This window comes from Acanthaster planci, linkage group LG15 (genome assembly GCF_054643075.1).
Source record: "Acanthaster planci isolate LZ-2023a linkage group LG15, COTS_SCS, whole genome shotgun sequence".
NCBI lineage: Eukaryota > Metazoa > Echinodermata > Asteroidea > Valvatida > Acanthasteridae > Acanthaster > Acanthaster planci.
This window is the reverse complement of record NC_141791.1, coordinates 1,982,392-1,995,858: the sequence shown is the minus strand read 5'-3', so window position 1 is coordinate 1,995,858 and position 13,467 is coordinate 1,982,392. Positions and strand designations below refer to the sequence as shown.

The following is a 13,467-nucleotide window of genomic DNA, read 5'->3' as shown; positions in this document are numbered from 1 at the left end:
ACTAACTTTGTTCCTCAACCTGAATTGAGTCTATAACCTTGCTTTATTCTGCAGCCTCAATCTTTTTTCGCACCAGCTTTAATCTGCGCGTGCTTGCCAGCAGGTTCCCTTCTTTCCCACCAGGTAGCATATAATCTGTAACATTGTTCGACAGTTCAGGCTGGATATTCATTCTTGTATTCGCCCTGCGGACTGATTTGGATGTGTAGCCCTGCTTTGTTCTGCTAGGTGTTTCTGCACAGTTTTAGTTCGGTCCACAACCCTGTTTTATTCCTCGCCTTATTCGACAGCCCGATTTTTTGACTTGTGAGCTTGCTTTATTCTTCAGCTTCAAGTACCAGCATCAATACGAGGGATCGCAAGAAGCAAGAAGTCGGCGCTGTTTTGAAGTGGTTTGTCCGCATAGCAAACCAACGTACGTATTACATCTCCTCGTGAATCCTCAAAATCTCTAACGAATTTGCTACATTGACGTGGCAACCTTAGGACACTTTTTCCAACCAACTTATAATGACAAACAACAAGGAGAAATGTACATTACTTTCAAAAGATAGTCAAGATTTTAAAGTGGTTAAACAGTGCTATGTGAAATTGGATACTGGTTTTTGATGAATAAGCTAAACCCAGTGACCGTTAGAGTTTGTCAGAGGAGGTTCTTTAATATTTTCAGTTCATTCATTGGAAATTGCAGGTTTTTAGAGCTCGGTTTTGATGACATTCATTTTGAGCAGGTGGTAAACGTCTGGGGTGTGCCGGCGTGGTCGAACACGTGCTGGCATTGATGAAGGATGAATTCACGGCGACCGCATTTGGAGTCGACTGCTGCAGCGTGCTGCAGAAGGACCTGCTGCGGAGTCGCACCTATTACTGCGAGCTGACGCCGTCAACCTGGCATGGTGCGTGGCAAGGAGAAAATGTTATAACGACAGTAAATATTGAAGAAGATGAGAAGATGCTTTGGGCATAGCATCCGTTCAGCGTGCTGAGCTCAGAAAGCATTCTTATATTGGGACCCTCAACTGATTCCCGATGCGTTGACAGTTTGTTGCCTTTTCCCCACAGATCTTCTGATTCAGTTCTGCAAGGCCTTGCACAGTCCCATTCCAGGGCTGAGCCAAGACCACCTCTCAAGGATTGTGAAGTCCGTCTTGGCTGGTGCCGTGGTGCAGAGCAACATTCGTCGGTCGTCCATGTTCAGTTTCTTCACCCGGATGGTTGGTAAACTTAGGTAAATACAGTCTTCGCTTACTAGGGCATGCCTGAATTCTATAATGGCCATAAAATAGGTTACCAGTCAAACTTTCATGCTATGTGTACTACTTATGGTTTTCCCAGACCAAATCAAGTGGCTTATTAACAGAACTGAGCTTTTGGCATTGCCAGTCAAATCAAAGTTTTGAAATCCTAACCCAGTTGTGAAAAATGTCTGGATCCATAAACAAAATGCCAGTTACCTGTTTTTGTATTTATCTTGACCTGTTTTAAATGGGTTTCACAATTTCTGTCTCGATTCTCAGAAATGATGGCCATCTGCAAGTTGGCAGGTTACCAAGTAAGGCCTGGAAAAGTTGATAATGTGCTAGAATTTCACTTTAAAAAGTTTTTGTGGAATCAAACTGAAATGGATAATTGCATTCTTATTCTGAATAGGTCAGAACGGAGTGCCACAGTCATAGAGAATATTGTAGCAGCACTGAACATGTTCTCTCTGACCGTGGCCAGCGACTGTCGGAAACAGCTCTGCAAGCTGGGCGAAGATTCTATGAGCAACCTGCTGCACGTGTGGAAGAACAACTCGGCCACCACTGTCAAGGTTGAGCGTCTTATTTATGTCTGTTGAGAGAATCTAAGCAGCCGGACATGTGCATCATTCCATAACGAACTTTGTCTCCTTAAATTAATTACTGAAACTTTTGTGAATATGAACGTACAGCATTAAGATGGAAATGAATAGATTTTTGAATAGGAAGCTATTAGAATCTTTAAAACTAGCAACCGTTTTTTGTGTGTGTGTGGAGCTAGAATAGCCTTTAATGTTTAGGTTTCTTTGCTTTTTTGTCTGGTTATGTTTCAGGATGAAGTTGTTGTTTTCCTACGGCTTCAGCTGAGGCTGCACCACCCCCAGGGGGTTTTGCAGGAAGGGAAGGGGGCATATGCTGCTGACCTTACCATCTGGAAGGTAATATAGTTAGACTGGTGGCCTGATTTCTTTCAGAGGGTGGGTAGTAATGTCACCTGTTCTTTCATTGGTCAGTTTGTTTTCTCTCTGTGCTGCATCTGATTGGCCCAGCAAGTGCGTGCACGCAGGAAACCATTTTGACCCTTGAGGGTCATCAAATCTTAAGACTCACCATTAGGTGGATAAATCTTGGGTCATTACTCACCAGATTTACTGAATTTGGCCTTTTTTTTTCAGAGCCACTTGCAGCAACTTTATGAGTTGATCTTTGATGAGTGGAGACACGCGGGATCTCGGATGAAACTGAAGGCTACAGGGTAAGTCAAAAAGATCCGAAGATGTATACAAAGTTTTTGTAAGGTTTTGTAAGACTATTTTAATCATTGCTTTGGATTCCGACAGACCTTTTCTAAGATCTCCTTTCTCATCCTTGTGCAGAAGCCGAGAAGTTATCTTCAAGGCTGCCTTAGTGGACTTAGCCGCTGATGTCTGTCATCAGGTAAGATGAACCAGAAAATGTGTTACGACTAGAAGCGAATCAGAGTAATTGGCCAAACCTTAGACCAGTCATTCTTTGTGATCAAAAGGTGTTCTCTGCAAGTTACGCTGCAGTGGATGTGAACCAGGTCATTTCAGATTCTAGCCAGTCGCCTGGCAGCTCGCGGTCCTTCCCTCAGGGTGGAGGGGGAGCCAAACGCCGCAAAGTGGAACCGGGCTGGTCTGTGCTGCAAGACATGGTGGCCACTCAGGGGCGGAGTGCCAACGTGACTCCCTGGTATGTCCTCTTCAGTTTGTTTCCCCTCCAATATCAGGCGTACTTATTATTAAGGTTTTCGTTTCCTGTGAAACAAACTTCAATTTTTTGGTGCCACCCAAAACAGAGTTAAGGATGGAATAAACAGGGAAAGTTAGCTTCTGTCACGGTGGAATTGTTGTTTTATTTTTGGATTATTTCAATTCAATTCAATCCAAGTCAGCAGACTACCGTCTCTACATGGGATCTTAGGGTTTAATGAGCTGGTGGTGAAATATTGCCGAAAAGGGGAAATAAACCCCTTTGATCGATAATCATTTTGGGCTGAATTCTCTCTGAAATCTGACTGCATTCTAATTTTTTTGGGGGGGACCAATTTTTTATCCAGGCTGCAATTACTGAGGACACTCTTGCACAAGTATCCTAACAGCCTGCCCGAGGACCAGCTCCAGCCGTTAGTGTCCACATTGCAACAAGTACAGGCCGAGACAAAGAGGTAACTTTAATAGATAAAGTTAACTGAGACAAACTCCTCTCGCATCAGTTTGAACGGTTGTTATTTCCTTTTAAACATACCAAAGTGGAGAGCCCTTTCTGCTCTTGATTTTTTCACAACTGCCGATAATTTTCCAGAGCAGAGATACAGACCTGGATATTGCAGACTCTGCAGGCGCTGGCCCTGTGCCAGTGCGAGCACAGGAACTTACCCTCTGGATTGAGAATGGCGTTGCACACTGAATGGACCAAAGTCTGGTCATGTGCAATCAGGTGAGAAGACAAAATACTCATATCTCAAAACTTTGCTTTGTTTAAAAGCAGGCCTCCATTCCCTGCAAAAACCTGTCTTAGGGCTGTGCCGAATATCCAACTATTCGATCGTTTATCAAATATTCGAATATTACTTTCCGAATTTGAATATTTGAATGCAAAATTCATGAAAGGGAACGGGGAATTTCCTTTGCTTTAAACGAGAAAAATTGCACTATGGAGGTTTGTTTCAAGCAGTTTCAAATGAAAATTGATTCAAAATGTAAATAATTCATTACACAATTTAAAAAAAGTAAAAGTTTTCAACAGGGCAAGGAGTATTGTTCGTCTCTTAATCTTGCTAAATTGTGGCAGGAGGTGCTCTTAGATGTGAGAAGCTATTACTTTGATCATAATGTATAATTGTGTGCATTATTGCAACTGGTTTTGTATGTGGTTTGTTACTCAACAATCTGCCGGTCGGTACAACAAAATATTTGGACATTCAATCGAATGGAAGGTCGAAAATTCAACTAGTAAATTATTTGAATTTACTCGGCCCCAACGTGTCTTTTTTAATCTCCAAACCTTCCAAGATTTGCCAATTCTTCCATTTCCTATTTTAAAATAGGTCAAGGAATTTAAAAATTAGAGTCTATATGAGGTGGTGAAAATGTTGGTTTTAAGTGATTTTGAATTTTTTTTAATGTCCTGTAGAACCATCAGCCTGCACACAACAGAGTCACATGGATTTGACCTTTTGACCTGTCTGCTGCATTGTGGGATAGTCAATCCAGATAGGGAACACTGGAGGCTGTTTATCGCTGACTCAACGCCTCCAACCAGGTACCTTGCTCTTCCTCCATTAAAATTGCTCCGTGTTTGTTTCAGTGAAAAGAGACTTTAATCAGTACAAGCTGACTTTTGATCAACGTTTGTTTGTAGACAAGTTCTTTAATTTGTGTTTTAGGAATTTCAGAGCTGTTGAGTTGCAGAATTTGCTTAGCGTGGAAGATTTTTTTCTCCGCTAACAGAGGTTCCCTTTTTTTCCCAGCCATTCCGTCCAGTTTCTGGCAACTTATCTCAGACATCATTCACTGCCGGAGAACCATGTTTGCCAGGGGAGCAGCATCATAGGCTCCACATCAGCCATCACTAAGGGTAACCACCCATTAAGACACCAGTTGCTGAGCTGGCTGCTGCCAGCAGAGGACCAAGATGAGCCTGGAGAGAGACTACACCTTGTAAAGCTTCTGAAGTGGTAACTATTTGCATTATCCAAAAAAATAGTCAAAGGTCTCTTTTAGTTTTCGGGAGATTGTTTTGTTAAATCAGCTGGTTTAATAAATGAACATTTTCTGTTTTTAGCCTTCCAACAACTCTGGTTGCCTATGTATTGGGTGCACTTACCCAGCGCACCACACACAACGTACCCCACGTCACACCCTACACCAGAAGCCCAGCAGCTACCGTCGACAACATGGAGCAAACACTCCAAGATGTAGAGATGTTGCACCTTAGGTCCTCCTTTGATTTCTCAGTGGAGGAACCATTGAAGTGCAAGAGCATCGTGGAGAGACCTGCGGTTGGGTCCTCCAGCGTGGTGTCAAGTGTGAAGCAAAGCCTGATGCAAGGATTGGAAAGAGTCGGGGTGCAGGTGCTAGACTTTAACAGCAGTGAGGCAAGTCAGAAATCGAGAGTTTGTATACCACAGAACTCTGCAGTGTTGTCAGGTTATCTCCTTGAACCCTTCTCGTAAATGCGGGGAAGGACTTAGATGTTGTTTTGATAGGCCCCAAGGGGATGAAAACTTGGCATGATTTGAGTGAACAAATTTGAAATTTCTTTATGATCATACAGGCTACGTGTGGAGAAGCATTGATCCACTATGCCAACTTACTCTGCAAGACACTTGCCGTCTTGCTAGAACTTGGCGTGCTCTCAGAAGAAGAGGTAGCACATTCAAAACTCGGGGATAGTTTGAAGGTAAGAAATGTGACATCATCAGCTGGGCCCAAAATTAATTTTCCAATCTTGATTGACGGAACTCTAGGAATTTGAAAAGAAGTGTGATGTCATGATGTTGTTACTTCGCATACTTTTCTGGTGTCGACAGACATTGCTGAAGAGAGTGACCGCAGCACTGGGCAACCTTTGGCGTAAGAGTGACGCAGCCGCCGATGGCAAGGCCAAACTCCAGTCGCTGTCGTCTCTTGTCCTGGCCTTAGAGGGAATGCTAACCTGGGACCATTCTCTTGCCGGTCAGGTGGCTCAGGGATCGGTGAGCTGGGTGGCAGAAATGTGCCGGTCCATCACACCAAGGGACCTGTTGAATGCCCTGTTCGAAATCGTCAAGAAAAAGGTATTTTTCCTCATATCAGAATATTTAACATTTTCCAATTTTTATTCATGAGTTTTATTTTGTAACAGATGGGAACCGTAAAGAGTGTGTTTTCCTCGATATCGTGACTGCAAAGTTGCAAATTATCTGTTATTTGTATGCCTGATAAAAATACAACAAAGCCCAAGGTACTCTAAGTTTTCATAAACATATAAGTATTTTCTTTAATGTAAATAAATAATCCAAAATAGTTTCGAATCAAACAGTTTGTTTTTAAAATAAGGGTTGCATTTGCGATGTCCAGAAAGATGTAAGTGTTGAGGGTTACAACTTATCACCAGCAAGCCAAGAAAAGTGACACCTCTTCAAGGAGGAACAACATGGATTTCTTTGTCATTTTTTCAAGGGCAAAAGTAGTACTTCCACCAAAGGTTCCTCATCCAAGACGCCCTCCAAGGATCCCTTTCACGATGACTTCATGGATACTAAATGCGACGACGAGTTTGAAGGGAACGGCAAAGATGACTTCGATGAGAACAGCAACCTCAGTGAGGAGAGTGCCACCCACAAAGGTGAGATGACACATCCCGTTCTCCCCGAGGACTCGGCTTTGAAGAGGCTGATTTTTCTTGACCCCCACCTACTGTGTTCTTGTATACCTCGCAGTTCAGACGGATGTTCAGTCTGATCAGTCGTCAGTTGAAAAGAGCCATTTTGATAGGAGATGAACTCGTTTTTTTGGTAGCGATGCAACTGTAACGCGTGCATTTCACAGTCATTCGTGAACAAGCGAAGTGCATTTCTCACCAAAGGAGCCTCCATTGCTAAGAAAGTTGCACCCTCTCTTGGTCCGGCCCAGAGCTTCATTGTGCAGTCAACGCTGTGATTGGTCAAAACATCAGTGGGCAGGATTAACAGACCAGCCTACTGACAGCCCCTAGTAGAGCAGGGAATGACAGATGCAATCCGTAAGATGGGAGTCAAACTGGAGTCACCCCTCATGGGAGAGAAGTAAGAAAAATGTCGACGTGCGCTTACAAACTGTCTTGTATATTACATGTCGGCTAGGTTGCCAGAGTCTTCTTTCGTTCGATGCATTGAGTGAATCAGAACATCTCGCCCTGAGGGCAGCTCAACTTCTCTGCTCCTGGGCCTTCACTGGAACAAGTCCTGAAGGTCAAAGGTCAAGCAAAGGTCACTCAACACTAAGCACAGCTGATGTACAGGGCAAGCTACTGGAGGTCTTGGAGCAAGAGGTGAAGCATTTTTTTTTTCTGTATTTTTGTTTCTGATTTCAATTATAAGCTTTAATTTACACATATCAGTTTTCCTCCAAAATTTGTGTAGCATTTGTATTTGTAAAAGCAGTGCAAAGTTTTTTATAAAGGAGTTTGACAAAATTTGGAAATTGAAATTGTGTGAATTTGTTTGTTGCCGTTGCAGGAATTTGATGCCTTTGCAGCTTTTGATGTGCAGCTGGTAAGCTTTGTCACTGTTTGCTGCCGGGTTTCATTTGAAGTTGCATGATGTATTCCTGGGGGATTTTCAAGATTTTCCATTTTCAAAATTCTTCAAAAATCCATAACTTCATTTACTGGACGTTTATACCCACACCAATGTCTTTCTGGTGGCTACTCTAATCTGACAGACACATTTATTGACGCTTGAGTATTTCAGTCAGGCCTGCCGCCTTGTAAAAAGAGCCCAGATTGTGCAGTGTTACGTAATTTTCTTTTGTTCCTGTAACTGGCCCAGTGCGCTGCTGGGGTCTTTTCAAATGCAGACCAGATTAATGTGTAGCAGTACTGTATCTCTCATCCCTGGAGTGCTGGAACACTTTTGTCCTCAATGGTAATCTGCTCTCGCTGAATGCCACAAACAATGGTATAATCATTCAAAACAATGACGGATTTCCTCCGCTATTGACAACTGGAAAAATGTTGGCAATTCCTAGCAGTTTGGTCTTTTGTTCCAAGTACAGTCTTTTGTTACAAGGCCAAGCTCCTTTGTCTGATTTCGGGCATCCTGGCTGTGCTTATAAAGCCAACATCTCCGGTACCAGGTACCCCGGCACAAAGTGGTTAATATTTAGATGAAGAGAAGAATATTGATGTAAATAAAAGTACAATACTCTCCGTGATGAACGGAAAAGATTCTTTGAAATATCTGAACTTTTAAAATAACTTTTATGCACATTTCATTGTAGAAAGTCGATAGTAACATTAAGTTTCTTTTTAAATTCATGGAAGGATTTTTCCCTCGTGTTTTAAAGCCAATGGTGTTATACTTGGATTGAAGAGAGCGCTTTGATAGATAAATGCAAATAGTGAAATGTACATTGCCCCCTTTGTACTTTTATAGTTCTTCACTATCGCGGAAGCCTTCATAACATCAAGTGAGAAACAAGATGAAATCCTGTCTCGTCTGCTATATGTCTTGCGGTAATTTCTAATTTTTTGAATTTCTAAAGTACTTACATCATTTCCTTGTATATTTTGGAGATTTTGTTTGACTTTCAGTGATGCTTAGAGTCAGTCAAATGGCCTCAAGTTTAGACACAGTAAATATTTTCCCCCTTTTTTATAGGACAGTAGCATCGGCCAATCGGAAGGACCTAGAGCTGTGTGCTTCAGTCCTCAGTCTTCTATCCAGGTTGATACCATTCCTCCAGAGCGACACACCTGTCGTCTCCACAGATCTGAAAGAGTCTAGGGATGTGACGCTGTGTCTCTTAGCTGCCTTTTGGTTAGTAAGAGGAGAAAAAGAGATTTCTGTTCATTAAATGTTAAAATGTGGTAAGCAAATATATATTTTCGCTTAATGATTTTTTCCAATTGCAGTAGGTTGTGCTGTCCATTTCAAGAGTGATAAATCATAATTACGTTGGAAAAAAGGACTTCATTACGTGAAATTTACTGTTTTATGTTAACTTTCCATCACAAAGGAAGCTTCGTCTTCGGCAGGAGGGCGTGTACACGGCCCCAGTGTGTCTGGCCATCGCCAAGTGCATGCATGCACTCATCGTCATCGACCCCACCGGAGAGTGGACCATTCTGAAGTCAAAGAAGAGCAGGGAGAGAGGTCAGGGAGACAACGACCCGACCGTGTCAGGGGAATTCTGCTCGCTGCTGACGGACAGTAGCCACACCGTGAGAATATTCATGGCCTCGGCTATCCAGTGGTGAGTCTCACACCACGGCCAGATTTCTTGGCCATATTTTGGATGCAAATAGTTTGTCAAAATTTGATACGAAAGACATGTAAGCCTAGTACATTTGGGGCATTGTAGTCCGACAGATCTGTGAAAGATGGCATATGGCTTATTCCGTACATGACTGAGCAACCAAGTTCACTTGCAAAGTTACCTGGTTGCAGATGTAATGTAATACAACATAACGTTGATATTGTTTCAAAGATGGATTTGCGCCAGGGAGATGTAAATTAATTTTGGATTTTGCCCTGCCCGACGTGTATTTTAACACTGTTTTCTCAGGGTATGGCCCCAAAGGCTTGTGGAAAAACCACAAGTGTACTCAGGAGGTCACAGGTTCGAGTCCCACCTGAGTACGCTTGTGGGTTTTTCACAAGCCTTTGGGGGCATACACTGAGAATACAGTGATAAAAATACACGTCGGGCAGGGCAAAATCCAAAATTAATTGATATTGTTATAATGATGAAATGTATTCCTCTGGTTTCTAGCTTGTTTTGCAGCGATGGAAAACCGTTCACCAAAGAAGTTCAGAACCAGTCATTCGACACAGTTTATCAGATGGTGCAACATGCTATGGAACTTCAGGTAATAACGTAATGATGTCACATGGAAATTCAGTCATGTCTGAACTGAGAATTCTGTGGCTATGGCTGTTTTAACGTTGATGTATTACAGTTATTAGCCATAGCCGGTTCTAGACTCTGCTTTATTGATGATGCTGTGTGTTATATTGTATTGAGAGGCCTAGAGCTATTCTTAGAAAAAGTCGTGAGTAATGTGACATTTATTTCAAGACCTCCGTTCCTCGAATTTTCTTGTTGCTACAGGGGCGACTGAGCACCGACGAGCGGACAGATGAATCGGCCAATCGCACGGCTAGTTTGCTGACCAGTCTGTCCACCGTGGCTCGCTGCAGCCCGGCCTGCGAGAAGAAGACCGTCTTTGCCTTGATGCAGGCAATCCAGCTCAATGGCATCGAGATTTCCCTCATGAAGAAGGTGCCCCAAATCGCTTTTCAGGAAGTCCCTTTTCAAATTTTGAGCAAGTTCTGCTGAGAGAAATGTTCAGCATTTGGCTGATGAATTTCGAGACCCTCAAAGAAAAATCAACTATCTTTAGCAAAATTTAAACCAATTGTACCATATCGTGCATGTGACCCAAGAAATCAGTGTATCAAGGTGTTATTCCAGAGGGTGCTTGCAAATACGATAAATTTCTATACATTTTTCCTCCAGGTTTTGCAGAGCATATCGGTCAGCCTCCATTACAGCTCAGTCACCGTCTTTCTAGAGTCGCATCTGAGCTACCTCATTCACCAGTGGCTTGCAGAGAAGTACGTTCTCCCACAATTTCCTCATCAGCTCCTGGCATGCTCGACTGAGGTAGACTTCTATCGGTGAGATGGTGCTTAATAATCCATGTTCCAAAACTGTAAGTTTTTAAGTTGACAGAAGCAGACTGATTTCTTTAAATGCTTCACTCTTCAGGTGTAAAGCAGATTTGTGCCACATCACCCCGCAAAGTATGCCTGGCCAATCTGAATTCTTTGAATTCATGCACACAAACGATTCTCAGGGAATTCTAGAAGCTGAATATTGGACCAAGTCTCCTGGCAATAGGAAGCTAGGTCAAGCTGTATTTAGGAACGATGTCATGACATGACTCATTGAACGTTACTTTCATGCTAACATGTGATTCAATTTCTTTCTGAGCTACACACTATCTGGAGTACGTTGAAACACATCAAGACAAACACTCAGGTATTGTTTTTTGTTTTCGCTCTGAATAATGCTTCTTTCCGCAGGAAGTACCACAGGGTGGTCATCCCCCACCTGGTCTCCATGCAGAGCCTGGACGCCATTCATGACATCGCTGGTGCCCTTGACACGGACTGGATTGAGCTGCTCAAGGGCACCTTCCCACAATCCATTGCTCACATCCTGCCCCTGTTTGGACACACGAGGTTAGCAGAGGAGGACACTGAAAGCGAAGAATACCGGGAGAGGCGTATCAGGGCAGTGTCGTGCTTCAATGCCCTCGAGAACACCTTGGGAAAGGAAGTAAGTTTGGTCATGTCTCTTTTTAGAAATTTGGTAACAGAGGGTTCCTAACTACAGGGAAAAAAGTATATCTTTAAAAACAGATTTGATTAGTTCCAAAAACCGAGATTTTTTGTGCCTCTCATGCAGACTATCGACAATATGATTCAAGTCCACCTAGACAGCATTGTGGTAGAGTTGCTGGCTATGTTGTATGAGCCCCACACAGACGACAGCGACATGGCTCGGTTCACAAGGTAGGGTGACGTTCCTTGTTGGTTAGTCCGTATATTAGATTCTCTGTCTGTTATCTGTCTGCTCTTCAGTTTGTGCTTGTCTAGCTTTTTTTATTGTCAGGTGGTCTTTTTGTCCAAGGCACTGTTGTCCTGTAGGTCCAAGGTTTAAATAAAAAGAGACAGAAGAAAAAGTTGAGCTCTCAAATATGGAGCACAGTTGTTGAACATAAGGAGAACATGGAGTCTGAAAATTTCATGTAATTGAAGGGAATGGAAATTCCAGTCCAAAATCCCAAATTCCAAAATCCAATTCCAAAATTGCCATCTTGTTCACAACAGCACAGACCAGCCAGAAAAATTGTAAACTCACTTTGATATGTTAGCTTTTATGCGTTCATGTATGTAGCTGTGATGCTAGTCTGTCTATTTCATACCAGGCAAGATATGGGACGGAGGGGTACCCCCCTTACCTGTCCAATCCCTATACACAATCTAGACTATTGTTACCTAACACATCCCCCCTAGAAGTCTGTAAAGAATTCCTGAGATTTCGATCAAACAATGACCAACACAAAGGCGGGGGGGTTCTCTCCGTCCCATATCTTGTTTCAAATGGTCTATTTGGTTAATTTCAAAGTGCTGATAAAATGTTACCATCTCTGTCATTGTGATTGTCATTCTAGTGCCACCGATCCAGAACCCAACCCCCCGTTCTTCACGACCTACACCGTCAAGGCCACCCTGGACTACCTGACCAACTGCCACGCTGGGAGCAGGGCCCTCACACTGGTCTCTCTGCTTGCCAAGACGCAGGTCAGTTGGGCGGACAGACATGGGAATACGCAGGATGTTGTCATAAGGAAAGGCAGTTGGGTTGGGCTACTTGCAAAGATGCTTGTCAGTAAGGTGGACAGACAAGATGATAGACACTGTAAGAGATAGTAATGGATTTTTGTGACCGACATGGTGACATAGACAGTGACAAACATGAGAGCCAATACTTGATAATCAAAGGATAAAGATTTCAATGTGTACATTTGATCAAATTTCAGGACAGCATCCAGAAGATTCTCCTTGCTCTCCACATCCGTATTTCCAAGTCTCACCGAGCCCATGAGAAGCACCGAATGGTCCTGGCCTATCGCCTCTTTGTTTCCCTTCTCCTGGCCGAGCTGTCCAGCGGCTTGGGTGGCTCCTGGGCCATGGTCCTCCAAGACATCATCTACACTTTGGTCCACACCATCCGGGAGGGGACAGAGACTGGAGAAAGGGAGGGATTTTGCCTGGCCTGGCCCTGTATCGACCTGTTGCGTGCTGTCTGCGTCACAGGACTGGAAAACTGTCATGAGGTTTGGACTTGGAAGTACCCGCTTCCATAAATCTCTTTGCCAGAAGATCTCAAGGTTTCCTAGAAACTTCTTCAGTACAAACTTGTCCCAGTATGATCTTAATTGCTCCTTTTGAGTGATTTCATATTTAAAACACCAAATATCAGTTACTTCATGAAATGTAAAGCTTTGCCAGTAATTATTATATGTATGGGAAGTCGTTACTGTTACTGAGAAACTTCCCACAACCTGATGAACCTGAACAGAACTAGTTACAAGTAGATGCACATTTTGTAGACTGGTTTCCTGTCTTTGTCCTTCAGGAGCTAGGGAAACATCTACATGTTGTCATGGGCACATTGGTGCCTTTGGTGGAGAAACAAGACAGAGTTGCCGATGAGGTAATGCAATCGGGAATTGAGAAATGCTCTTATATATGCTCTTTGAGATATAGACTGTTAATGTTTGCTGTTTTATACCGAATTTGACATCTTTCTGGAGGTAGGTCAAAAGACAAAAAAATAATCTATTGCTTTGTACACATTCAGGAAGAATTCTTTAGCAAAATTGGTGTTTGTTTTTAATTGTTGAATTTGGCCTCCTCTTAATATTGTAGTTTTTTGTCTTTTTA

The 13,467-nt window shown here is 42.9% G+C and overlaps 1 protein-coding gene across 2 annotated transcripts in view; it reads left to right on the top strand.

Annotated features, from left to right (window-relative positions):
- The window catches only part of LOC110974570 (serine-protein kinase ATM-like), a 28,703-nt gene that overhangs the window by 1,419 nt on the left and 13,817 nt on the right, over positions 1-13,467 (top strand). For both annotated transcript variants that reach the window (XM_022226310.2, XM_022226309.2), the window contains exons 3-31: positions 329-415; positions 732-896; positions 1,063-1,228; positions 1,651-1,813; positions 2,075-2,179; positions 2,417-2,496; positions 2,618-2,678; positions 2,767-2,954; positions 3,322-3,429; positions 3,567-3,701; positions 4,398-4,526; positions 4,735-4,941; positions 5,049-5,361; positions 5,541-5,666; positions 5,797-6,042; positions 6,428-6,593; positions 7,090-7,277; positions 7,465-7,500; positions 8,383-8,462; positions 8,608-8,766; positions 8,966-9,202; positions 9,722-9,818; positions 10,061-10,231; positions 10,469-10,629; positions 11,038-11,293; positions 11,423-11,529; positions 12,192-12,321; positions 12,561-12,857; positions 13,160-13,237. In XM_022226310.2, coding sequence (XP_022082002.2) covers positions 329-415; positions 732-896; positions 1,063-1,228; positions 1,651-1,813; positions 2,075-2,179; positions 2,417-2,496; positions 2,618-2,678; positions 2,767-2,954; positions 3,322-3,429; positions 3,567-3,701; positions 4,398-4,526; positions 4,735-4,941; positions 5,049-5,361; positions 5,541-5,666; positions 5,797-6,042; positions 6,428-6,593; positions 7,090-7,277; positions 7,465-7,500; positions 8,383-8,462; positions 8,608-8,766; positions 8,966-9,202; positions 9,722-9,818; positions 10,061-10,231; positions 10,469-10,629; positions 11,038-11,293; positions 11,423-11,529; positions 12,192-12,321; positions 12,561-12,857; positions 13,160-13,237 — 4,442 coding nt within the window. The remainder of the gene's footprint in view (positions 1-328; positions 416-731; positions 897-1,062; positions 1,229-1,650; positions 1,814-2,074; positions 2,180-2,416; positions 2,497-2,617; positions 2,679-2,766; positions 2,955-3,321; positions 3,430-3,566; positions 3,702-4,397; positions 4,527-4,734; positions 4,942-5,048; positions 5,362-5,540; positions 5,667-5,796; positions 6,043-6,427; positions 6,594-7,089; positions 7,278-7,464; positions 7,501-8,382; positions 8,463-8,607; positions 8,767-8,965; positions 9,203-9,721; positions 9,819-10,060; positions 10,232-10,468; positions 10,630-11,037; positions 11,294-11,422; positions 11,530-12,191; positions 12,322-12,560; positions 12,858-13,159; positions 13,238-13,467) is intronic.